At 47.1% G+C, this 25,193-nt stretch overlaps 1 protein-coding gene across 1 annotated transcript in view; it reads left to right on the forward strand.

Moving 5' to 3' along the window:
• RANBP10 (RAN binding protein 10) overlaps positions 1 to 25,193 on the forward strand; it is a 56,918-nt gene that overhangs the window by 12,462 nt on the left and 19,263 nt on the right. Inside the window, exon 3 of the mRNA XM_043437911.1 lies at positions 5,525 to 5,577. Coding sequence (XP_043293846.1) covers positions 5,525 to 5,577 — 53 coding nt within the window. The remainder of the gene's footprint in view (positions 1 to 5,524; positions 5,578 to 25,193) is intronic.

A 25,193-nucleotide genomic window follows, 5' to 3' on the forward strand; every position in this document is an offset into this window, starting at 1 on the left:
AAATAAATCCCCTTTGGTCATGGTATTAATCCTTTTAATGTTGTTGAATTTGGTTTGCTATAGTTTTGTTGAAATTTTGTGCATCTCCATTCAGAAGGTGTATTGATCTGTAATTTCCTTTTCTTTTGGTGTCTTTTCTTGATGGCTTTTGATCACAGCTCCAAGGGTCTCCCCCACTTTGGGCTTGTATCTGGGTACAGCACACTTGGAACAGTACCCAAACGTTATTCGGCCAAGAGCTGAAGTCTCTAGGTGAGAGGTAGGAAAGCACTTAAGAGACCGTTAGTCCAACTTGTCTTTTTCTGACAAGAAACCTGAGCTGTGGGGTGAAATCCAAGACTCCTAGTCCTGAGTTAGGCTGGAGTGTCTGAGACCAGGCTTCAGAGTCTGAGGTGTTGTCTCTGGAGCCCAGCTGCCAAGTGTCCCTGTCACTTAGAATCCTCGTGTGCTTCTCTTCAGGAGGCAGGAAGGGAATGTCAGACATTGCCAAAGGGGTTCTTTGGGTGGAGTGCTCCAAGCTGTCTTTCCTGTCTGGGTGGGGACTTGCAGCAAAGGGTGGTCTCCTCCCTCCAGGCCTTGTTGTACATCTCCGGAGGGTGGGAGAGTCCAGAGGCCTGCTTTCTAAGGTCCTGTCCTTTGTCCACCCCCAGGCTTGCCTGGCTCACGGAAGAGTCTCCAGTCGGTGGGAGCTGTGCTGAGGCTGTGTCACCGTGTCCACGGGTCTCCTGAGGGTGTGCTCTGGGAGGGGCTTGGGATGCACCAGGGGCCATGTGAGCCAGAGCCCCAGCTCTCTGCTGAGCATGGAGTTGGACCCTTTTCTGCTGTTTCTGCGAGTGTGCTCTCCTCATGCAGTTTCCACTCTCCTGTCAAGGTTCAGGGAAGTAAGAATACCGAGGAGCTGACACGAAGGCCCAGGCCCCCGTTGTGTCTCCCTGGTATTGAAATGTTGCGCTGGGACAGCCCAGGGAGAGCCTGAGGCTGAGAGCCAGCAGCCTCCTCAGTGTGCAGCCATCAGCTGGTTCTTGAAAATGACTTTTTCTGTGACTCTCAAAGTAATTTATGTTAATTGTAGAAAATCTGGAAAACTAAAGAGAAAGGAGAAGAATGCAAGCCGCCTCGAGTGTGCTCGCGACTCTGCGCATGACTGCAGTGGATCCAGTGGACTGTTGCTTTTGTGGGGGAGTCAGCAGAGCGGGCGGGGGGCAGCTCAGGCCCCGGAAACCGCCAGTCCATTCTCAAGGCTGGTCGTCTTGAGGGCCCCAGTTTACCTCTGCTGCCTCAGGGCGGGCCTGGCGGTGGTCTGCAAGGGCCACGGCTGCCACCGCGCCTCCTCTGCCTGCTCTCCGGTGGACCCCCACCCAGCTTGGCTCAAGCTGGGCCACTTGCTGCCCTCTTCTCTGGAGCCTGACAGAGAGGCAGAGTCACTCTTCAGGCTCACGTGTTTTTTTGCAGGAAGGGATAAAGACTGAGAAGGTGGAGGCCGACTGATGGCCTCCCTACCACGGTAGCTTGTCGGTTGTCTGTCTGTACTTATTGGCTGTCTAATATGATAGACACATGATATTCTTCATTGCGCTGCCGAATTGGAAGAAAGGAGAAAATCAGATGGATTTAGCTTACTTTCAGTTGTTTTAGGAGGTAAATAACTTTTCCTGCAAGCTCCTCAGATGTATCCTGCTGCTTGAAAAGAAAGCCCTGGTGGACATGTGAACTGTCGAGGAGCTAAGCTCTGTCTATTCTAGTCACTGGCTTGGGGAGCGAGGGCCCCTCTTGCCTCCCAGGAGACCTTGGCAGCCTGTGTCTGTGAGTGTTCTTAGCATTGCCTGACCTTTTACCAAGAAGGAAGCAAATGCTCACCTCCTTTCTCCTTGGTAATTCCATGTAAAACAGGCATTCCTTTTTACATGTCCCAAGATCCAGGCCTTCGAGGATGGCCTGCTTTTCTTTACCAGATTACAGTGCTCAAAGAGCCCACAGTGCATGAACTGGACACTAGGGTTGTGTAGTCATCCACCGTTCTATCTTATGCCAGTACCGACACTGTTTTGATTATTGTAGCTTTCGTAAGTTTTGAAATTAAAAAAATACGATTCTAACTTTTTTTTTAATACCCTCAATGTATGGCATTGCTTCTGTATATTGCTTTGGGTAGTACTGACATCATAACAATATTGGCTTCCAATCCATGTATGGGCAGATGTTTTTCCATTTGTGTCTTTTTATGTTTACTTATTTATTTAAGTTTAAAAAATGTATTTTTCGGCCATGCCACATGCCTGTGGGATCTTAGTTCCCCAACTAGGGAGTGAACCCAGCCCCCCTGTAGCAAAAAGGCTAAGTCCTACTGGTCACTGGACTGCCAAGGAGCTCACTATTTGTGTATTTTTAAATTTCAGCAACATTTTAGGGGTTTTAGTGTATGAGCTTTTTGCCATCTTGGCAAAGTTAATTCCTAAGTATTTTATTCTTTCGATGCTATTGTAAATGGAATTATTTTTTCTCCTCCTTTTTTGATTGTTCAGTGTTAGTGTGTTGAAACACAGCTGCTTTTTATGTGTTGTTTTTGTATCCTGAAACTTTGTTGAATTTGTTCTAACAGTTTTTTGTGGAATCTAGAATTTTCTACATATAGAATCATGTCATCTGTGAACAGAGATAGTTTTACCTATTCCTTTCCAATTTGGATGCCTTTTTATTTCTTTCTCTTGTCTAATTGCTTTAGCTAGAACTTCTTATATTCTGTTGAATAGAAGTGGCAAAAGCAGGCACCTTTCCTCTTCCTGATGTTAGAGGAAAAGTCTTCAGTCTTTCACCATTGAATACGATTTTAGCTGTGGTTTTCTCATATAAGACTTTTTATTATGTTGAGATTGTTTCCTTTTATGCCTAGTTTGTTGAGTGTTTTTGAGAAGTAATATACCATACAGCCCACTCACTTACAGTGTACAATTCAGTGTTTTTTAGCGTCCTTATAGTTTTTTTCCCCCCTTTGCTTATCTTAAACTGGTTGGATAACAGTTTTAAAGTGTATGAATACTTGCTCGAAGGCTGCATATTTTTGAAATTTTAAGACATCATACTTGTGGAAAGACTTAATGTCACACAGTGTTTGAAGAGTTGAGACTCATTCCCTTTGAGCTCTGACTTAGCTTGACTTCATATGAACATTTCAAGTTAGGGTCCTATGGGGCTGCTCCCTGTATCAGTGACACTCACAGGGGCATGACATTCAAGTGTGGAGACTGGTCTCTTCTGGGTGCTATACCCTTAGCTTACCTACTCAGATTCTCAAGATGACCCTGGGGTTTGTACAGAGGCTTCCAGGCCATCCACTGGTAAACACTGCCCCAGCTGTGGGGTAGAGTCTATAGGAAGGTGTTGAGGGGTAGCTGCCGGAGGTGGAAGAGGCTTCTCCTGTCGAGAGACCTAAGCAACTTGTGTTTGAGTGCATGTGCCTTCCCTGTTCTCTTGGGAAGTTGTGGAACCAGAGCTCTGTTGCTGGTGGCCAAGCATACTTCCCCTGGATGACCCTTGACCTCCCCTATTTGCAGTAGCCCTAAACAGTCGGGTCACCCAGGAGGCATATGTGCTTCAAACACTTAAGCCTTCATCTTAGTGTCAGGAAACCTGAATGTGAGGGGTGGGATCGCATGTGGTGTTGGGCTCTAAAACAGGGCAGGATAAGTGACCTGGCATCTAAGTTAGGAAAACTCCAAACTCCTGGCTCTATTGCACTTGCATATGTTGATTGATGACTGCAGGGCAGTCAGGGTCATTTGCTGTTTGGTCAGCGATGGCATAAAGGGAATGGAGACCAACTCTTGGCAGCCTCTCTCATGTAAAGTCAGGAAGCTGATTATTTGGGCTGCTATTTTTCTGGGAAGATGTGCAGGTTCTAGCCTAATGGGAATCCTGCCAGCAGGCTTACACAGCTTTTGCTCTTGATGGTCGTCGAAGGTCTCCTTCTGGCAAGAAGTAACAGGCAGTTTGAGAGTCTCAATCCTTTTGAACCATAGAAACCTTTCTTTGAAGTGTTGTTCTTTCTCCTTTTCTCTTTTCCCTTCCCTCTCCTTTCCCCTAACCCTTGCAGGCCAGTTATTAGGGCCATGTGTTGATTGGTGTCTTTCATGGGTTCTGCCCACAAAGATGCGAAAGCTGGTTTCAGGGGAAAGTGGGTAGGTTAGAGCCTGCCTTCCTGCTCCTTCAACACCCATTGTTGCAGCCAGCCAGAGAAGGGCAAAGGGGCATTTACTGCAGATGGAAGGCTCGCAGGTTCTGGAGCGCCATGTGGTGGGGACTCTGGTAGTGTTAGGGTACTGGTCCATATGGTTCATGGACGATGCTGGGAGAGGAAAAGAAGAGTCCAAGATGGAGAAACGTATGTGAGGTGGTTCCTTGCACAATTACAACAGGGAGCAGTTGGAATGTAATTTCCAGCTACTTGGAAATGGTCAAAATAAGGCAACCCCATGTGATTGCTTTAAAAGAAAAACATTTTTATTGTGGTAAAGTATGCATCACATAAATTTTACCATTTTAATTATTTTTAAGTGAACAATTCAGTGACATTAAGTATACTCACATTGTTATGCAACCAGAAGTTACACCTTAGCCATCTTGGTTGGTGTTTTCACTGTTGTGATCATCTCAGCTACGTCTTGATGCTCATATGTGGTTAACATCAGGCATCGTGTGTGGGTTTCTAGTATTTTACACTTCGATGGTGGTGACTTGTTTCTCTAGTTTCTGAGTTCTTGGGGAAATACCTTACTGTGTCTTTGTATACTACAAGTATATAGACTAAAAAAACCTGTTAATTCCCTTTTCTGACGTTCCCTCTGAGTGCAACTGAGATATCTTTGACAGAGTTGCCCAGCACGGGTCCCACCTGGCTGTGGCTGCCTTAGTTGTTTAGGTTCCTGGGTGGAAGGAGTAGAGGGTGGGTCTCCGGGGCCTCACACACTATCACCTTCAGCTTGGGATGATTAAAGAGGCCAGTGGTGAATGTGTGGGGCAAGGGTAGTTAATTTGGAGACCTCAGAGAAGAAACCCTGTGTGAGGGGTCTTTATGGCTCTATATGGATCCAGCTGGCTGTACATTTTCCACGTCTGGGTTCTTGCTGAAGAGGGGCTTGTCCCTGTGGCTTAATCTTGCGTTATTTTGCCAAACACTCTGTAGGATTGAACTACTTACTTTAGGTACTTCTTGGGAATAGATTCTGCTGCCTTAGCTAGGAGTCAGAAGCCAAAGGACAGGAAGCAGTGATTCCAGGAAACTTTCCTCTGAAACTGAAGCCAGTGATTCCTGGTTGTAGACACTACCTCCTGTTTTTCCAGCTGCTTAAGGCATTGAGAGATTTCCATTAGAAAATCAAAATACAGAAGTTCTCCAAGATCCACTAGTGTGTTAAAGGAGTCTCTGCATTCATTGCTTTTCCTGGTTTTCGTTTACCAAGAAATATTTGAGAAGGGAGATGCATAACCATTTGCTAACCAAAATGTTTGTGTGTGTGCTTTTTCAAAGGTACATGGGAATAGGACTCTCAGCTCAAGGCGTCAACATGAACAGACTTCCTGGTGAGTCACTGGCTAAGAGAACATTTGTTCTAGTCTCTTGATCCATTCTGTGATGAGAGTCATGGTGGCAGCCAGCAGGCTGGAGAGGACTTTGTTTGCTGGCTGCCTACCCGCCAAGCCATTGGGTGGAGGATCCTAAAAGGTAGCCACTGGGCCGGGATGGCATGGGCTTCCATTCCAAAAATGAACTGGCAAGTGATTGTCCTTCATGGAATTTGAACTGTTTACAGTCAGTACCAAGCGACCTGAGCTTGCTCCCTGTAGGGATACGCCTCGGTAGCCCTCATTCCCATTGGCCTTTGCTTGACCAGCCTGGGACTCTGGCATTTTGGAGAGGAAGGCTGCCATCAACCTTGGTCCTGTTTTTACTTTACCATGTCAGTGGCCAAAGCCTTAAGGGACCTCCCACGTGGAAGACAGTTGAGGCAGTGTCTTAATAAGTAGGATGTGCGTGAGACTTAGGCTTACAGTCAGCAACCTCAGATTTATAAAGGAGCTCTCTGGGCCCTGCCGGTGGGCCTCCTCGACCACCCAGGCGCCCTTGCAGTTGTTTTCTGCCCAGTAGCTCATGCCCAGGCCTGGGCTAGGCACAGTTGACAGGACAAAAGCCTCTACCAGAAGCTAGTGGATTCTAGAAGATGGTCCCAAATTCATTTGTCACTTGAGTGGCCTAAGTGACAAGGTGCACACTGCCCTGACTCTGTCAGGTAGGCAGGCAAAGTCCCTATGTTTTTGCCCAGGCCCTCTCTAGTTTTTGTGCCTTTAACACAAAGAAGGCAGCTGGCTTTTTCCACAGAGGGAACACCACTTAAACCTTCTGGTTTTTTTCCAATCTGTGTTTAATATCACTCAGGCTTTTTTTTCCTAATTGACTCCTTTCAAGCACTAGAAATCTTGACTTGCTCAGGATTGATTACAGTTGTCAGGAATCTGACTTTTTTTAAAAAAATGGCTTCAATCTGAGCAAAACTGGCCTTTAGTTATTAATCAGAATGTGTGTGGCATGTTTGGCCTCTTTGTGCAGTATGCAGCTGTGATGTTTGTTATTCTAGCCTTGGCCAACTAGATATATCTATAGTGTTCATAGCTCTGCCTCTTTGTGAACAGGGAGCTTAGAAAGATAATTTCCCGTCAAGGGTAAACTGATTCTTAATCTTTGTCTTGCACTAAATGTGCTCTTGAACTTTTGCATGGCTTTGGTTATGGAGAAAAGAGGCTTTTGTAGGTTCATTACACAAAATTAACTACTATAATCTGTTATTGAGTGGGACTTTAAGCAATTCTGAACATTGGTTAAATGAATTTTTGTTAATCTATGTGAAGGAATACTGTGCAGCCATGAAAAGAATGAGGAGCCTCTTCAGGTGCTGCTTTGGAGTATCTCTGGGATGTATTGTTAAGTGAAAAATATAAGGCATAGAACAGTGTATATTATGCTACCAAATGTTTAAAAAAAAAAGGGAAAATGTGCATCACTATATCTGTCTGTACATGCATAGAATATCTTTGGAAAGTTAAAGAAAAACTTAAAATATCGGCTGTCCCTTGAATCAGGGTGACTGGGGAGAGGACTGGGAAGAAAATTTTTCCCTTTTGAAGCTTTCAAATATTCTTTCTTGTGAATATATTATGTTTTAAAAATAAATAAAGAAAATAACCAAAAGCCCCTTCATCAAGAAGCCCTCACGCCTGTCTTTCAGCTGGTCTCGGGATGCGGTACTTTACCCTGTGCAAAACATGGTATTCCGGGTTCCATACGTTCATCCTTCTTTAGCAGGAACCGTTTTCACACAGCCATTGGTTTCAGGATCTATGGAGTGGAGCATATGAGGTTAGAAGGGGTTCTAGGGCTGCCTGAACGGACTTGAAACTCTGAGATGGAGCCATGTGGAGCTGGCTTAGTCTCTTTGTCTTGTTCGTAAGATGGGGCTTTTGACCCCTCTGGGCTGCTTAGAGGTCAGCTGAGGGTCACATGCTTTGACATTGTTAATGCAATGTTGTTGTGAAGTCACACTCTGCCTGGGCGCAGGAGGTGACTCTGTAGTGAGAAGGGGCTTGGGGACAGTGGATAAGGTGTTAGTTCCCGCACTAACACATCAGGAGAGCTAGCGCCTTGTTTACGTCCTCACTGGTGCATCTGTCTTTTGGCAAGAGAAAGGAGCTTCGGTGTTCTATGCATATGGCACCTGTCTTTGTTTTCACTCTGCCTGCCAGCTCCTGAGGGTTTTCCTTCCTGCCATATCTGATCATCTCCCTGATTATTCCATAAGGTGGAAACTAGGAATCAGGTTGCATCTAGGTAGGGATTCACCCTAGGAATGATGGATGCCTCTGACTTTCTTGGATACAGGACTGGCTGAGTGGCTGGGCAGATCTAGCACAGGACAGATGTAGGGACAGAGGGGAGACACTCCCTTGCTTCTCAGGAATGATGGGGGCCTGCCACTGTTCACCTCAGTGCTGCGTTTGGAAGATCAGAATCCCCTTTGGTTCTTTCCATGTTCTGGGGTCACTTTGTGTGTGTGTGTTTGTCTATATGTGATGAGCATATGTTCTCCAAAACCAGAAATATCATCATTCAAAAGTGGTTATACCTGAAACTACTTGCATGTACTTTGGTGGTGAAGTGAGAGATGGAGGATGATAGTAGTTAAAACCTTCCTGCCAGATGCGTCTCATTTCTAAGAGGCCATTGGTTGAGATGAAGGCTATTTGGACCGTTTAGATGTATGATTGGTGGGAGGGGGGCGAAGGTGGTGGCCTTAGCTGTGTCTAGAATTTGAGACTTTGGTGTTAACTCCAGATGAGATCTTAGAGGGGTGATGTATCTCTTAATAGATACAGGCATACTTAGTGGAGGGTGGTGGTAGGGATGGTTTTGGTTCCACAACAGTGTGAAGTGCTATTTCACCCTGGCATTTAGAGGCAAATAGGAGTTTGCCAGATGGTTTTGGGCAGTGATACTATGGGGCCTGTGAGTGGATCTCTTAAGTTGCCTGCTGTGATGGGCTGGTTTTCTGGGAACAGTCAGGATGAGCCAGCTGAGGGAAGAGTCTTATTACTATGGCAAGGAGCCTAGACTTTTATATATATAAGCAGTGGGGGCTGCAGGACTGTTTTTTTTTTATTTTTATTGGAGTGTAGTTGATGAACAGTGGTGTGTTAGTTTCAGATGTATAGCACAGTGAACCAGTTGTACATGTAGCCACTCTTTTTTTTTTTAGATTCTTTTCCCATATAGGCCATTACAGAGTACTGGGTAGAGTTCCCTGTGCTATACAGCAGGTTTTTAAAAAAATAATTTATTTTAATTGGAGAAGAATTAATTTACAGTATTGTGATGGTTTTTGCCATATATCAGCATGAATCGGCCATAAGCATGCATGAGTCCCCTCCCTCCTGAACCCCCTTCCCACAGCAGGCTCTTATTATTTATCTATCATATATATAGTAGTGTATATGTTAGTCCCAGTCTTCCAATTTATCCCTCCCCCACCTTATCACCTGGTAACCATAAGTTTGTTTTCTATCCATGACTTTACTTCTGTTTTGTAAATGAATTCATTTGTATCCTTTATTTTTTATTGGTTTATTTCCCCCCACTTTTTTGGCATCAGTGTGAAATTTGGGGTCTTAGTTCCCCACCCAGGGATTGAACCTGTGCTTCCTGTATTGGGAATTCAGAGTCTTAACCACTGGACCACCAGGGAAGTCTGGACCCTTTTTTTTTTTTAGATTTCATATATAAGTGGTAACATGATGTTTATCTTTCTGTGTCTGACTTACTTCACTCAGTATGACAGTCTTTCAGTTCATCTATGTTGCTGCAAATGGCATTATTTTGTTCTTTTTTTTATGGCTGAGTTGCAGAGTGTTTTAAGCAGAGGCAAGATGCAATCAGACTTGCTAGTTCAGGAGTACCTAATTTAGAGGAGGCCTTCGAACGGGTCAAGGCCAGACTCAGGCTCCTGGGCAGTAGGAACCGTAAGAGCTCAGGTGTGTCAGGGAGCTTCAGGAGGTGGTAGATTATGGTTTAATAAAAAGACTCCCTTTCCCTGTCCTAAAATATTGAACTGGAAACATTTCATTAGATGTGGACAGTTAAATTTATAAATGCCTGTGAGTGTATGCTGTGGTAACTCAATATATCTGGTTTATTTGAGAAGAATCCTACTAGGTCTTTGGGAGGGGTTCCTTATTTTCATTACTGTATACGTAGATTATTTTCTATTTGCAAGTTTAGAATAATTTATCAGTGAATCCATCAGGGCCAGTTGGTCTTTGGGGAGGACATTTTTTTTTTTTGCGGAGGGAGGACATTTTTTGTGTCCTCTTCCTCTCTTGTTAGCTGGTTCAAGTAACAGCTTGTTTCCTGCGGCATTGCTTTTAATATATTCTGCTTTGCCCATCTGGTTCTCTTAGTTTATAGGAAAATGACTGTGATTAATATTATCAGAACCTAAAAACACCTTCATGATTGATCTTTTAGATTAATTGAATCCATTTTGTTAATTATTAAAAAAGAAAAATCACGGTTATCAATCTCATTTTCCTATGTAGTTTTAAATTGAGGTATAATTAACATCCAATAAAATTCACTCCTTTGAAGTATACAATTCCATGGTTTTAGTATAGTTACAAAGTTGTGTCGCCATCGCTACTATCTAATTCCAGATTATTTTCACCATCCCAGATAAAAACTCCATACCCGTTAATAGTCACTCCTGGATTTTCCCTCTTTCTGGCCTCTGGAAACCACTGATCTACTTTCTGTCTCCATGAACTTTTCCTGTTCTGGAGCTTTCATATCAGTGGAATCACATAATATGTGGCCTTTTGTGACTGCCTTCTTTCAGTTAGCATAATGTTTTCGAGGTTCATCTACACTGTAGTATGGATCAGAGCTTCGTTCCTTCCTCCGGCAGAATAATACTCTGCTGTATGGATATATCACATTTTGCTTATCCATGCATCTGTTGATGGTCATTTGGGTCGTTTCCATATTTTGGCTGTTACAGTTGATACTTTTATAAGCATTTGTATACAAGCTGTTGCGCAGACATGTTTTTGTTTCTCTTGACTATACGTAGGCATAGAAATGCTGGGTCATATGGTAACACAGTTGAGTCATTTGAGGAACTACCAGACTGATTTCCATGGTGGCTGCCCCGTTTACATTCCCACTACCTGTGTATAAGGGTTGATTTCTCCGTATCTTTGCCAACACTTGTCATTATCTGATTTTTTGATTATAGCCACCGTATTGGGTGTGAGGCTTCCCAGGTGGTGCTAGTGGTAAAGAGTGCCTACTAATGCGGGAGATGCAAGAAACCTGGGTTTGATCCCTGAGCCGGGAAGATCCCCTGGAGTAGGAAATGGCAACCCACTCCAGTATTCTTGCCTGGAAGATTACATGGATGGAGGAGCCTGGTGGGCTACTGTCCATGGAGTTGCAAAGAGTCAGAGACAACTGAGCACTTACAAACAGCAGCAGCAGTGGGTATGAAGTGGTATATCATTGTGGTTTTTGTTTCATTTCCCTGACTAATAATATCAAGCCTCTTTTCATGTGCTTATTGACCACTTGTCTGTCTTCCTTGGAGAAATGTCTATTAAATATCTTTTGCTTTTTTTTTGCCGCACCATGGGACTTGACTGTTTAAGTTGGGTTATTAATCTTTTTATTATTGAGTTGTAAGTGCTCTTTATATGTTCAGGATATAAGTTTCTTGTCAGTTACATGATTTGCTGATTTTTTTCCTCTATTCTTTAGGTTGTCTTTTTTTCCTTTTTTCATATTCTTTCTTATTATGATTTATTATAAGATATTAAATATAAATCCTTGTGCTATACAGTAGGACTGTGTTTATTTTATATGTAGTAGTTTGTATTTGCTAGCCCCAAAGTCCTAATTTATCCCTTCCTTTACCCCTCCTTTCCCTTTTGGTAACTGAAAGTTTGTTCTTTATGTCTGTGAATCTGTTTCTGTTTTGTAAATAAACTCATTTGTATCATATTTTAGATTCCACATTTAGGTCATGTCTTACCATATTTGTCTTTCTGACTTCACTTAGTATAATGATCTCTAGATCTGTCCATGTTGCTACAAATGACATTACTTTGTTCTTTTTTATGGCTGAGTAGTATTCGTGTGTGTGTGTGTGTATGTGTATGTGTGCACGCATGCACATATCAGTCTTTTCTTTTATTCTTTTATATTTATTTTTATTTGTCTGGCTGCCCCAGGTCTTAACTTGCAGCATGTGGGATCTTTAGTTGCAGCCTGTGAAATCTTAATTGAGGCATGTGGGATCTAGTTCCCTGACCAGGGATTGAACCCGGGCCCCCTGCATTGGTAGCGTGGAGTCTCAGCCATTAGACCACCGTGGGAGTCTCTTTCATTCTTTTCTTTTGTCTGGACTGTGTGGCATGTGGGATCTCTGTTCCCAGACCAGGGATCAAACCCAGGCCATTGCAGTGAAAGCACTAACCACGAGTTCTAACCACTGGATTTCCAGGGCCTTCCCATATGGGTCTTATTCTTGATTAGAACTTAGAATAGCTGGGTGACGTGGGTATGGAGACACTGGAGGCAGTGTTCTCCTTCCTTGAGGGACCCGGCAGACTCTGTGGCTCCTGAATGGTTGATGGTGCTTTGCCAGGTCCTGAAAGTTTAGTAAAGGGGCAGCTGAAGGGCCCTCCAGGCAAGAGTGTACAACTCACTCCTTTCTCCACTCTGAGCAGATTGCACTTTCAGAAACCTCAGCATTTTGCTTAAGGTCCAGTAGACGGTGAACCTGCTTGCCCCAGAGTGAGGTTCATCTTCCTGCAAAACCCAGATGCTCTTGTGTTCCCAGTCTCTGTTGACAGTCACTGTCCACCCAGGCCCCTGAGTGGGATCCTCCCTCCTTTTCCCTCATCCTGTGGTTCTACTACTCTTAAGCATCTCTTTAACCTGGCCTGCCTCTGTATTCCTCCTCCACTGCGCCTCCAGCCTCTATAGCTTCTCCACTGGGCTATTTTCATGGCCTCCTGATTAATCTCTCTGCCTTGGGCCTCTGTTCTGTTTCCCTTATACACTCTGCCCCTTGCCTGCTTTGGACCTCTGACCCCCTCCCTGTCCATCAGACACAGGTGTTGTGGGCCCTGCTCACCTTTTTCTGCCACCTTTACCCTCCACACACGCTGCACACCAGCAGGTCTGTGTGGGACCCCAAACACCCTGCAAACATTTCCTGCTCTGCCCCTTGGCAGATGTCCTTCTTGCCCTGGAGGTGTCCTCCTTGCTTGTGAGCCCTCGTGCAGTCTTGCCCGATCCCTTCAGCCCTATTTGCATCCTGCATCTCCCTGGGCTTTGCCTCAATGCACTGGCTGCAGTAAGCCAAGTGTGGTTCTGGAACCAGCGTTGAGTCAGGGCCCCCTGGCCTGCAGCCTGTCTTGGGCTAGAAGCCTTCATTTGGAGCTCAGCCTCCCTGCACCGCCCTGTCGTGCCGCTGATTGTGCCTGGGGGTTGACTGGCTACCCTTTCCTGTGTGTTGGGGCTCAGTATGGTTGAACCAGCTGCTGGCTCACTTTTGCTTGTGTGAGGGAGCCAGCCCTCGGGTTGTGGTTGGCTCCTGGAGCAGTGTAGCTCAGTGGCTGAGAACATGACTTGGGAGTCATGCTGTGTTTGCATCCTGGCAGCTGTGTTTCCTGGAGCAAGTCACCTAACTGCTCTGGGTCTCAGCTTCCTCATATGTAAATTGGACGTGATGCTAGTACTTAACTCACATATGGGATGATTATGGGGATTGAGTGCTTAAAGTGCTTAGAATAGTGCCGGATACAGGAAAAGGGGATTCACAAGTGTTAGCTTATTGTTATTGATAAAGTTTTTTCCTGTCTGAGGAAGAAAGTACCTATACATTTAAAATTCTTTAATGGGTGTTTGTGCATCAGAGTGGAGTTAGGTGTACTCTAAACGACATTTTCTCTTCAGTGCTGTGTTTTCCGTATTTAAGTAGACATGTTTAGTGAATTAGCTGGAGTTGAATTATAGAGAATGCAGATGGATCGCAACCAAAGTCGGGATGTTGATGTTTTCAGTATTTTCTTACAGGTTTTCCTGTACTAGCTCAGGGAGGACATGTTTGCCTCTAAGGCTGTCAGAGGTAGAGGGAAGCCACCCAGGGGGTCTCATTTGTCCTTGGCAGCAGGTGGTAACAGAGAGCGCCTCTCAAATGAGGCCTTGTGTTCAGTCTTTCCCCGGGAACATATGGGCATGTTGTAGCTTGTATGGTCAAAGGTTTCTGTTGGAAGATGTCGAAGTTTTGATGTTTATCTTTTATAAGGTGTTTTTGGCCTCCTTAAGTGTGAACCAAGGAACAGGTGTGGCCAAAATAAGACTGTCAGAACCCTTGGCTAAATGGTTTTGAAGCCAGTCAGGATGATCTGTGGGCAGGTGAGTGTACCTGCAGCCCCACCCTTCCGTTGTTGAGCTGGCAGCAGAGCGCATGGGCTGGGATCCCTGGGTTGGCGAAGCAGGAAGAAAGTCAGGGGCGTGGGTAGAGGGGATTTGGACTCCTCCCAGGCTCAGGTGCTTTGAAGGGGGCGAGGCTAGGACAGATCTTCCTTCTGTGTCTCATACCTCAGACAGGGCCGGGGAGACTAGGCTGTGTTACTAGGCAGCCTCATCTGCAGCAGAGCTGGACAGCTAATTATTTCCTCCTTGCCGTTTCTGTGGAGGAGGCAGATGTTCTCTTGGGGTAGCATCTATTACCTTCATCACTACAACCCCTCAAAAGAGATCGCAGGCCCATTGGGGCATCCCTTCCATTGGGGCATCTTCTTTCCAGAGAAGCAACTGGAAGAACCACAACTGGGAGTTGGGGATGGGGGCATATTTCCTGAAGGAGATGGCACCTGGCAGCCGGGACTTGGTGGGGGAGAGAGGAGAGGGCGTAGTGGGAGGGATGGCGGAGGGACTGTCTGCTTGCTCCACACGATCCTCAGGTTCCAGTGAGCATCTTTTCCTCTCCCTGGAGCTGACCTTACTACGCCCATTCCTTAGTCAGAGTGGGCTATCAGGAGCACACCCTTGGGAGTGTTTGTGTCCCTGCTTCTCCTGGGCGGGACACCTTCTGCACACAGCTGATATTTCGTATCTGCGTGTGCCACAGGAAAGCGGCAGCAGATAGGAGAGATCAGGACAGACCAGTGAGGGTCCCTGTCAGGTTCCTGAGGACAGGTGCTAGGGCGCAGCAATAAATAACAGAGTGCTGGACATCCTTCCTCTCTGTGCGCCTGAAGATACACAGAATAAGGTGTCTGCTCAGAGCAGGTACCAGTAGCAGGTGGCTTTGTGCAGATGGCATGTAGGAGGGTTTCCAGTAGTCTACAAATGCTGTTTGTCCGTACCCACCACATGGAGGGCTCCTTCTGTCTCACTCCATGTGGGCTGAGTTCCTTGTTCCCCACAGCTCATGAGCCCCCTTCGTATTCACCATTGATAACCGCCTGTCTTTGGAGCATCTTCCACCCCAGGATCTGCATTGCTTCCCAGGGGTCTGCCCTGGGGCTGCTCAGTCTCTTTCGTGGAGCTTCCCTCTCACTGGGTGCGTTGAATCATCAGGGTGCCCCTGGGCATCTGGGATACCCCTCCTAATGCCAGCAATGCCCCTGGGAACAGGCCTCAAGAACCCGGGCTTGATGGTAGGTGCCATGCAAGCCTCCCCAGCAAGTATCCCTTGAGGCTGGTGAAGTGGAGAACCTGGCAGGTGCTGGCCCTGTGTTCATGCCTCTGGGTTCCTCAAGGCAGCCCGGCCTGGGGAAGGAGGACAGCCAGGAGGGGCCCGGAAGCCACTGGAGCAGCTCCCGGGACCAGGGCTGTGGGAAGATAGGTTGGGGTTTGGGCGCTTGGTGAGTCTCATCCCCTTGCTGCCTTTCTCATTCCGTTCTGTCTCTGAGATATCCTTGGGAAATGACCCTGGCGGGAGTGGAAGGAGAGAAACCTAGAGACCTTGGAGCTCTGGCAGCAGCTTCCCCTGGGCGGTCCAGGCAGAGGGTGGTCTGAGCTCCTGGTGGTTCGCTGGAGCGAATGGTGTTGGCGCCACAGGACCTTCCCCGGTCCCTGCTGTGGAGCTGGTTTAGTGTCAGAGCTCCCCGCTTCCCTGCAGCCCCGCCTGGGCCGGCGGTGCCCTTGGCCCCGTAGCCAGTTAAGCCCGTGGTCCTTTTTTATGGGCCTCTCTTCCCTCAACTAAGGTAACAAGTAAGTTATTCCTGGGCCTGGGGATTTCTAGTCTGCAGTGTCCTGGTCTTCTTCCAGGTACTAGCTGCCACCTCTCTGTAGCACAGAAGTGAAAATTCTGGATTGAAGGCTGTGTTTTTCAGGGCAAATTAAGTCCTTTGAGATAAAAGGTTTCATCGACAGCAGGAGCCAGCTCTGAAACCTGAGTTTGTCAGTCTCTGAAAACAGAGATTATCGAGTGTCGTCTGTCCTGGCCAGAGACTGGGGCCACATGAGGGAAGAGCTGAGTGGGACCAGTTACTGCTCAGCCTCTTGTTGCCTCCTCTTTAGTGCTGGGTTGAAGGAGTCTGGATGTAGGGCTCCTGGAAATAGTACAGTATCACACTGGGCCTTCTTTGGGGAAGGGTTTTACCCATGCCCACTTCTCAGGATGTGGCAGCAGGTGCAGGATGTCACAAGTACTTACCTTACCAGGGATCATCTGTCCAGTGACTTTGCCCAGATGTTTGGAAGTTCAGTGGCAAGAAGGGCAAGCCAAACCCAACCCCAGAGGAGAGATACCAAGGCCAGGGTTAGGGGGAGAGTGTCACCCCTTTCCTTAGCCTGATTCAGCATGGATGAGAGACCTGGCTTGTCCTCTGGGAGCCTGAGGTGGGGGCAGGTAGCCCTGCCAAATGTGCCCCATGCCACTTGAGCCATGTCCTGGCCAGACCAACCCATCCTGGCTGTCCCTGCGCCTCTCCTGGTGATTGGGTATCTGTTTCTGAGGGTAGGTACAACCCGTGGAAGGCCCGTTCACATGCAGATGCTGGCTGCATAGTCCCTCAGCCTCCCCAGGGCTTCAGCTGACACCTGGATCTGCCTCAGTGTAGGGCCTGGGCGCCCCGACGAGGACAGACTGCTAGTGTCACAGCTGTTTGCAGAGACAGCCTTTCCTCCTGCCCTCTTTGCCTTGGTCTTCATGTTGAGCTGCCATAAAGACAAGACCCTCCAGGGCCCCACTGGCCCCTTCAGTCTGGAGCTGTCAGAGGCATCACCTGAGGCTTGTGTTGGTCCTGTTCTTGGTGTTAAGGTTCCTAGAGCTTGGGGTAACAGTCTTGTGAGCACTGTGATGAGGCTTCTCTGATGCTGCCCTCACAGAAAGTTTGCTGAATGAGAAAATCTCTTTCGCTTTCCCATTATCTGTTGTCGACCTGCTCCAGGCTGCGGGTCCCATCAGATTTTTTAAGATATTTCAGGTTATCGGAAGAACAATTATCTGATGGATTTCCTGGGAGGGCTGACCCTGAGTGAGTGACCATGCTTGAGAAGTAGCCCTGCCAGGGGATCTCGTAAGACATTGGCGCTCTCCCCACAGCAACCCCAGGTTTCGGAAGCACCCTGGCCAAGCCAGCCCAGTGCCTTCCCTCTGTAGCCAACCCCACGAGTAGCATGGCCAAGTGCTCTGAGGGCCAGGTGACCTCCCCAGGAAGCCGGGGACCAGTAAGAGTGGAGCCGGCCTGGTGCTGCCCTTGGTGGGCTGTGAGTTAGGAAAGCTGGCTCCATTCCTGCTCACTCCCTCAAGGCAGGAGGAAGAGGAAATGTGAAGTGCCCAGGCTTGACCAGGGAGCTGGTGGTGAAGAGAGAGGGGGCAGGGAAGCTTGCCAGGGAGGGCCTCCTGCAGGCTGGTTTTCCATGTCCATTGTCAGCCCTGAAAGAGTTCGGCCAAGGGAACTCAGGGGACTAAGACGTGACAGAATTGGGATTCAAACCCAAGTCTTCCTGATCTCAAAGTCCAGTGATGATCAGGATCTGTTTGTTGAGGAGAGAGGGCTGATTTGGTGCCCTAGGGGCCAGCGCTCAGGCTGGTTTATGAGGCCTGGGCTGGAGTCTGTGTGTTGGTCAGCTGTGGGCCAGGACTAGAGCCTAGTAGGCAGGCACAACACCAGCCCCGCTCCTGGCTTCGGTGCTAATGTGGTGATGATGTGGAAATCTCTCCGCGTGGCAGTAGGCGTCCCCTCCCTTCCTAGTTCCCCTGGGATTGAGCCCTCAATGTGTCCCTGGCAGATGGGAGTGGCAGGCAGAGGGGCTCTTGGAGCAGTCGTGCTGGAGTTCCTGGCACCCCTAGAGGGAGTCGCCCACCTCGAGGTCACTGTAACCAGGGATGGCATTCTGGGAGTGCCGAGATGATGAGCGTTGTCCTCAGCCACCCCCGTACCTCTGTGATTGGGAGTTCCCCTTGGGTGATGATGGAGGGGGAAGTGGGTGGTGTCAGAGTATCAGAATGGGACGCCTGGGGCCTCCTGCCTTCTGGCCTGAATGTGGCGTGGCTTCTCCTTGCATCACTGGCATCTGGTAGGTGTCTGACGTGGCAGGGATGGGTTTTTCTGTGCGGGCGCCAGCTTGGCGACCCATCCATTCTCTGTGGGAGGGACAGAGTTTGTTCTCTTTGGAGAGGGAAGAATGGTTAGTTGGGTGGCGCTCACTGTGCAGCACCAGCATCTGTTGTCCCCAAGCCCCTGGAGCTGTCTCCCTGAAGGGCAGCTGAGCCCCCTCATTCTCATCTGGCCCTCACAGCCTACTATCCTCTGAGACAGCTGACCCTGGCCTTGTGGCGAGGGTGATAACCCTCATTCCTGATCTCGTCATCCCAGCCTCACACCAGGCCCACCCAGGGAGGGGTGACTGCCAGGGTCCACACTTTGAAAGTGGCTGACTTTGGCTCCAGGCCAGGAATGGGGGGTGGGAGGAAGTCTGTCCTGGAGCTGAGGTTGACAGGGCTGCAGGGGAGACTCACCTAGGCAGAGGTTGTGGAAAGACCATGGTTGCTAGACCCTCCTAATGGGAAGGAGGACTAAGAACTATGGATTCTTCCAGAGCTGGCAGGGACACTTACATCAGCTGCCCTACTTCAGAGGTGAGGAAGCTGAAACCCAGAAAAGTTACAGGACTTTCCCAGGGGATGAGCCAGGTCTGCAGCCTCTTTGGGGGTTCCGGATGTGGCTTCACCATTAGTCTATACAAATGGGGGTATGATCCAGGCAGATTGCTCCGATTACTTTGCTTTTCTTAAAAAGGAAAGTCGCAATAACCAAGGTCTCAGTAGAGCCCAGGGTGGCTCCTGGGTGGTGTCCATCAGCATGGTCTGACCCCTGGGTCTTGTACTTCAGGTGTCCTGCCAGCCCTCGACCCGTTTCCCTTTCCATTTCAACAGATATTTCTTGAGCACCTACTGTGGGCCACATGTTAGGCAACGTAAAGATGTTTGGTTGTGGCCCCTTTAGTCAGAGAACTTTGGTTGTTTCCAAAGAGATGAGAACCCCATCTCTCACCAGCTGGGTCAGCCAGCCCTCAAGCAGGGCAGAGAGAGGCGCAAAGTCTTGGGGACTCAAATGCCACCCAGGATTTAGTCTTTCAGGTTCTCTCCCTGTCTTTTGTCTGCTTGCTGTTTATTAGCTTTAGTCTGTCAAACTGGCTCTCTACACGAGGTTGAAACAATGGCAGCACAGGGCTTTGAAGCCCACTCTCCTCCCAGCTCCCTTGTACAGAAATTGCAAGAAGATCTCTTACTGGTCCAGCTTGGGTCAGGGAGGAGGCTCCCTAGGATTAGCATTCCCCACTGGAGCCCTAGGGTTGGCACAGGAGGGGAGCTACCTCTTGAGAAAAGGAGTGCTGTCCCCCAGTGAAGGGGGCTAGCAGACATATCCTGGCACTCCTTGTTCCCCGATCCTGCTGTTTGTTCCCACAGACTTGGGGGCTGGGTGCCAGCGGCGTGGTCCCAGTCCGCTGGCGCCCAGTCCCTTCTTAAAAGTTGACGGAACCCGGCCAGTCGCCTACAGGGAGTGGCGCTGGTCAGGCGGCTGAGCCTAGGCTTCAGAAGCCTGGGGTTCCTTGCAGTTTGTGCTGATGGAGCCCACTCTGGTCTTCAGAGCATCTTCCTCTTCCCTGTGATTGGATCGGGGACCACCCCAGGAGGGAGGAGGCTTCACCTTCACTCTCATGGGTACCTGCTTGGAGCCTACTTGAAAGTCCCTCAGAAAATAGGAGACCAGAGGACCTCCCTAGCAGTTCAGTGGGTGGCTGAGACTCCATGCTTCCACTGAGCGGGGGCGTGGGTTCCATTCCCAGTTGGGGAACTAAAGGTCCCACGTGCTGCATCGTACAGCCCCCCCCCGCAAAAAAAAAGGAAGCTAGGAGATCTAAGCCTCTGAGAGTGTAATCTACAAGACCGCAGGCCTTCGTGGAGCCTCTCAGTGCCTCGGTTTCCTCAGCCCTCAGATGGGGATTACCGTACTTACTGATTGGTTTGGACTCTTGGAGTGTTCTTATAAGTAGATACCTAGGGCCCTTTGACAGCAGTGTCTGATTGCTCCCCCTGATTTTGTAGAGAAGGGAACCAAGGTCTGAGAAGGTGAGTGATGGCCCAGGGTCTGCCACCTGAGAAGGGACAGTGCTGTGTGCAGGAGCAGACCGTAGAGGCCCTTCAGGCCACACGAACTACCCTGGCATCCAGGACTGCAGTGTCTCTTTCTAACAGAGGCCAGATCTCCTCCTTAGGACCTTAGCCTGAGACTGACAACACAGATCAGAGTCACTGCAGAACATGTGACAGCATTTAGGCCTTGGCCGTACAGTTTTTCTTCTGTCTGCCCGATACCTCAAGAATGGCCTTGTAGTACCAGCTTCTGGGGGGGGGGGTGGTGTGTGTGTCTGTGTGTGTGCAGTCCAGCTTCTGTCTGCTCTGTGTGTGTGTGTGTCTGTGTGTGTGTGTGTGTGTCTGTGTGTGTGCAGTCCAGCTTCTGTCTGCTCTGTGTGTGTGTGTGTGTGTGTGTATATATATGTGTGCGGTCCCGACCCAGGGATCGAACCCGTGTCTTTTACGTCTCCTGCATTGGCAGGCAGGCTCTTCACCACTAGCGCCTCCTGGGGAGCCCTTCTGTCTGCTGCACAACTTCTCAAGCCCTGGGGAGAAGGTTCATTGAGGGCGGGGTGACTGAATCCATTTAGAGTAACTTTGTGCCCTTTAACATGTCCTCATCTATTTTGGGCTTCTGGTACCTTTCTCTTGTGTTTGTTCTGCCCTTTCTAGTCCTTGACTAGCCTGAATTTTTCTCCCAAAGGAAAAACAGAAAGCCACTGTATGAGGATAGCACATAGGAAAATCCTCCAGTGACTTCATTTTAAGTTTTCTGTCCACGCCACTGTTTGTTTAGTGAGTGTTCCCCATGGCAACCTTGCCACATCTGGGATGAGCCACAGTCATCTCACCTGCCTTGTCTTGCCACCCAGATGCTTTGATGTCTAATAAGACGTGTCAAATTTAACATGTCCTGAAGATCTCTTCCTTCTGTCCCATCTTCCCCATCTCTTAGTGGTACCACCATCCACCCATTTGCCCAGGACAGAAACCTGGGAGTCGTCTTCACTTCCCCTCATGCCGTCAGCGCCCACGTTCAGCAAGCCCTGTCGACTCCACTCCCAGTCTTTTCCTCAGTCTCACTCAGCTCCAGCCCCGCTGGCTGCCTTTTTGTTTCTCAGACATGCTGAACTCATTCCTCCTACCTCGGAAGTTCTTCCGTCTGATACTCTCGTCAAGCTGACCTCTGCTCGGGGGCCAGTCCTCGTCCCCACTCCCACGTCCAGCTCATCATCTGGCTCAGTTTTTTTCAGAGCATGTTTTCTGTACCAGGTGTTTTCTTGTTTGCTCACTGATTTACTTAGATGTTACATCTTCTCTGCCCCTTTCACACCACCCACCACCCTCATTTGTCAACTCCATGGAGCAGGCCTTTGTTAACTAAGCGATAACAGTTGGATGATGCCTGTTCTTTCCAGAAGATGGAAAAGTGGCACATTGGTCTTAAACCAAACTGCTGCTGCTGCAGCTACTGTTACTAAATGAGCCATATACTCACATTCTGTTTTTAACCCATGTTAAAAACCCTTTCACGTGCATTCATACACATCTTACACACACACACATGCAAGCTCTTAATGGTGTTTGGAAAAAATATTGGCTATGAAATGATAGCTTCTATTGAAGATACATTACAGCTCTGTGATCTTCTTTGAAAAGCTTTTAACTTCGTAGTGCTTTGCAGAGCAGGAGACAAGTAGCGGAGGTGTTGCTTCTCTGCACTGATCATTCCAGACGCTCAGAAGCTTCTTTTGTAGCTGTGAGTGAGTGAGTGAAGTTGCTCAGTCGTGTCTGACTCTTTGCGACCCCATGGACTTTAGGAGCCTACCATGCTCCTCTGTCCATGGGATTTTCCAGGCAAGCCATAGCGGACTGTATTTGTTTCCTGTTGTTGCTGTTAAAATAGTAGTGGGTTAAAATAATCCTTTTACAGTTCTAGAGGACAGAAGTCCTGAAATCAAGGTGTCAGCAGGGTGGTAGTCTTTGTGGAGGCTGTTGGGGAGGATATGTTTCCTTGCCTTTTCTAAATTCTGGAGTCCACCTGCATACCTTGGCTGCTGGCCTCCGGCCTCCATCTTCAAGGCCAGCAGTATAATAGCATCTTCTGTTCTCTCTCTGCTTCCACCATCACATCACCTTTTCTGACTTGACGCCACTGCCTCTCTCTTACATGTATCCTTATAACTGCATTACTGTACTCTCCCCATCCCAGATAATCCAGGATCATCTCCCCATTTCAAGAGCCTTGACTTAATCACTTCTGCAAAATCTTTATTGCCATGCAAAGTAGCATGTTTTACAGATTCTGGAGATTAGGACCTAGACATCTTTGAGAGGCCTTATTCAGTATGCTCCTGGAGAAGGGAATGGCTACCCACTCTAGCATTCTGCCCTGGAGAATTCCATGGACTGTATAGTCCATGGGGTCTCAAAGATTCGGACACAACTGAGCAATTTTCACTTCACATTAAGTATGAATTTTCTTCCTCTGGGCAAATCTGTATAACTAATAAAAATTCATTTGAGGGTTGAAGAAAAGCAAAACAGGAAAATGTATTTATTTTTCAGTCAAACTGAGATGATGGTGAATCCTGAACTGACTCTAAATGGATATTTTGGGTTTTTATTTGAGCTCTTTAGTTTTTAAAAACTTAAAATCCGTATTTATAGCTTGAGTAGCTTGAGTTAAAAATCCAAAAATTCTATGGTAGGTTTGTCAAAATAATTACATAGTTTATCTTTGAAGAAAAGTATTCAAAATACTCAAATTTTTATTTTAGGTCTTTGAAAATATAAACATCTGTTGTTTTGGCGATCACTATTGAGCTCCCATACACTGAGACAGAAATAGCTCACAAATATCCTTGAGTCATTGACTAAGTTGGAAACAGTTCTGCTGATGATTTCACTAGCTTCAGTAAATCAAATGGTTGCATTTGTATTCGTTTTTAAAGAGTACCCGCTGCTTCAGTTGGAGAAGGCTAAATAAAGAAACAAAAGAAAACCTTCCAGCTTGTGTCTTCTATCTTCTAGACTATAGAATCTGCATAAAAGATCTGTCACACAGGATCATCCTTGTGTGAGAAAGAAGTGTACTGGAACTAGTCACTACACACAAATACACATCCTGTGTATGCACACACCTGTGTCATCTCTCATCTCTCAGATTCCTGATGGCAAGGGTTGAAGGGAGGCTTAGGAAGTGGTGAGTGAGACAGGGACAGCCCCAGAAACAGTGATTGGTGACCAGAGAGGCTCAACAGGAACCAGGACTGATAAAGAATGTGGGCAGTATACTAGGGGTGGACCAAAGAATGTTATAGAAATCTTCAGAGGGCAAGCATTGGCAATCCTTTATGCACTGGCAAAAGAGAGAACTTGGTGGGCATCAGTCAGCAACTGTGGGCGTAGTTCTGAGAGGAATGATAGAAACAGCAAGCCAGCCCCCCTACAAGGATTCTTTGCGGAGAGCTAGAATGGACAGTGGTTTTGCTGGACAGTCTTCCCCCGACAGCCAATGGCCTCAGGAGGTGATAAGCAGTGGGCTTAGCTTTAGGGAAGGCTGTGCTGGTCAGACAGCATTGAGAGAGCCCCACCACTGTCCCTGGCAAAAGGCCCCTGGAGCAGAAGTTTGGGTTTCTAGTAGCTTCAGCCACTGAAGCAGAATAGCCTGTCTTGGGAGACTCCATGCTGAGAACTCGGCCTGTGGCCTCAAGTCTGGTGCTTCTGATGCTTTCTCTGGATTACGCATATGTTCTTTGTATGTGGGAAGCGCGGTTTCTTGTTTAGGAGCCTTTTTTCAGCGGGCACTGCAGTCTTTACAAAAGCCACCAGAACTGATTGGTGAGTTTGACAAAAATGCAGGATACCAGATGAATAAATAAAAAATCAATACATTTGTGTGTTTAATAGCTTTATTGAGATAAAATTTCCATCCCACAAAGTCTAGTCTTTTAAAGTAGGTAGTTCAAGACTTCCCTGGCAGTCCAGTGGTTAAGACGCCACACATGGAGTGTAGGGAACATGGATTTGATCCCTGGTTACTGAAGATCCTGCATGCTGCATGGTGCAGCCAAAAAAGAAATCAAATGTACAGTTTAGTGGTTTTTTAGCATGTTTGCACAGTTGTGCAACGGTATCATACTCTAATTTTAGGACAATTTTATCACTCCAGAAAGAAACCTTGACCCCATCCTCCCACCCCCCAAATTAATTATATTTTGATATAATATATTTTGATATAAGAAACAATTAGAAGTTAAAATTTTAAAGTAACATAATAACATCAAAAGTGAAATATTTAGTGATAAATTTGACAAAACACTGCTGAGAGAAACTAAAGAAGACCTGAATAAATGGAAAAGTATACCATGTTCATGGATTTGAATAATCAATATTATTATGCTGCCCATTCTCTCCAGTTGATCTGTAGATCCAGTACAATCCCAGTCAGAATCCCAGCAGGAAATTAGCTATATTCAAATTTTAAAAATGATTTTAAAAATGCCAACAGGCCTTGGAAAGATACTGTTAAGAAAATGAAAAAGACAAATCACAGACTGGAAGAAAATATTTGTAAAACACATTTTGTATCCAAAATATATCTAGAACTCTTACAACTCAGTAAGATTTACAAACCAGTTTTTTTAAAAAGATTTACTGGAGAAGGAAATGGCAACCCACACCAGTATTCTTTCCTGTAAAATCCCGTGGACAGATGAGTCTGGTAGGTTACAGTCCATGGGGTCACAAAGAGTCGGACACGACTGAGTGACTTCAAATGGTTCCATATAAATTAAACAACAAAAAAAAAGATTTGAATTGATCAATAATTTTTTAATAAACTGAATGTAAAGAAGTACATGAAAAGATGCTTAAGGTCCTTGGACATTGGGGAAATACAAATTACAGCCACTGCGTACCTATTAAAATGTCTTAAGAGAAAAAGAAGAAACGAAAAACAACTGATAGTACCAAGTGCTGGTGAGATTGTGA

This window comes from Cervus canadensis, chromosome 18, assembly GCF_019320065.1.
Source record: "Cervus canadensis isolate Bull #8, Minnesota chromosome 18, ASM1932006v1, whole genome shotgun sequence".
Taxonomy (NCBI): domain Eukaryota; kingdom Metazoa; phylum Chordata; class Mammalia; order Artiodactyla; family Cervidae; genus Cervus; species Cervus canadensis.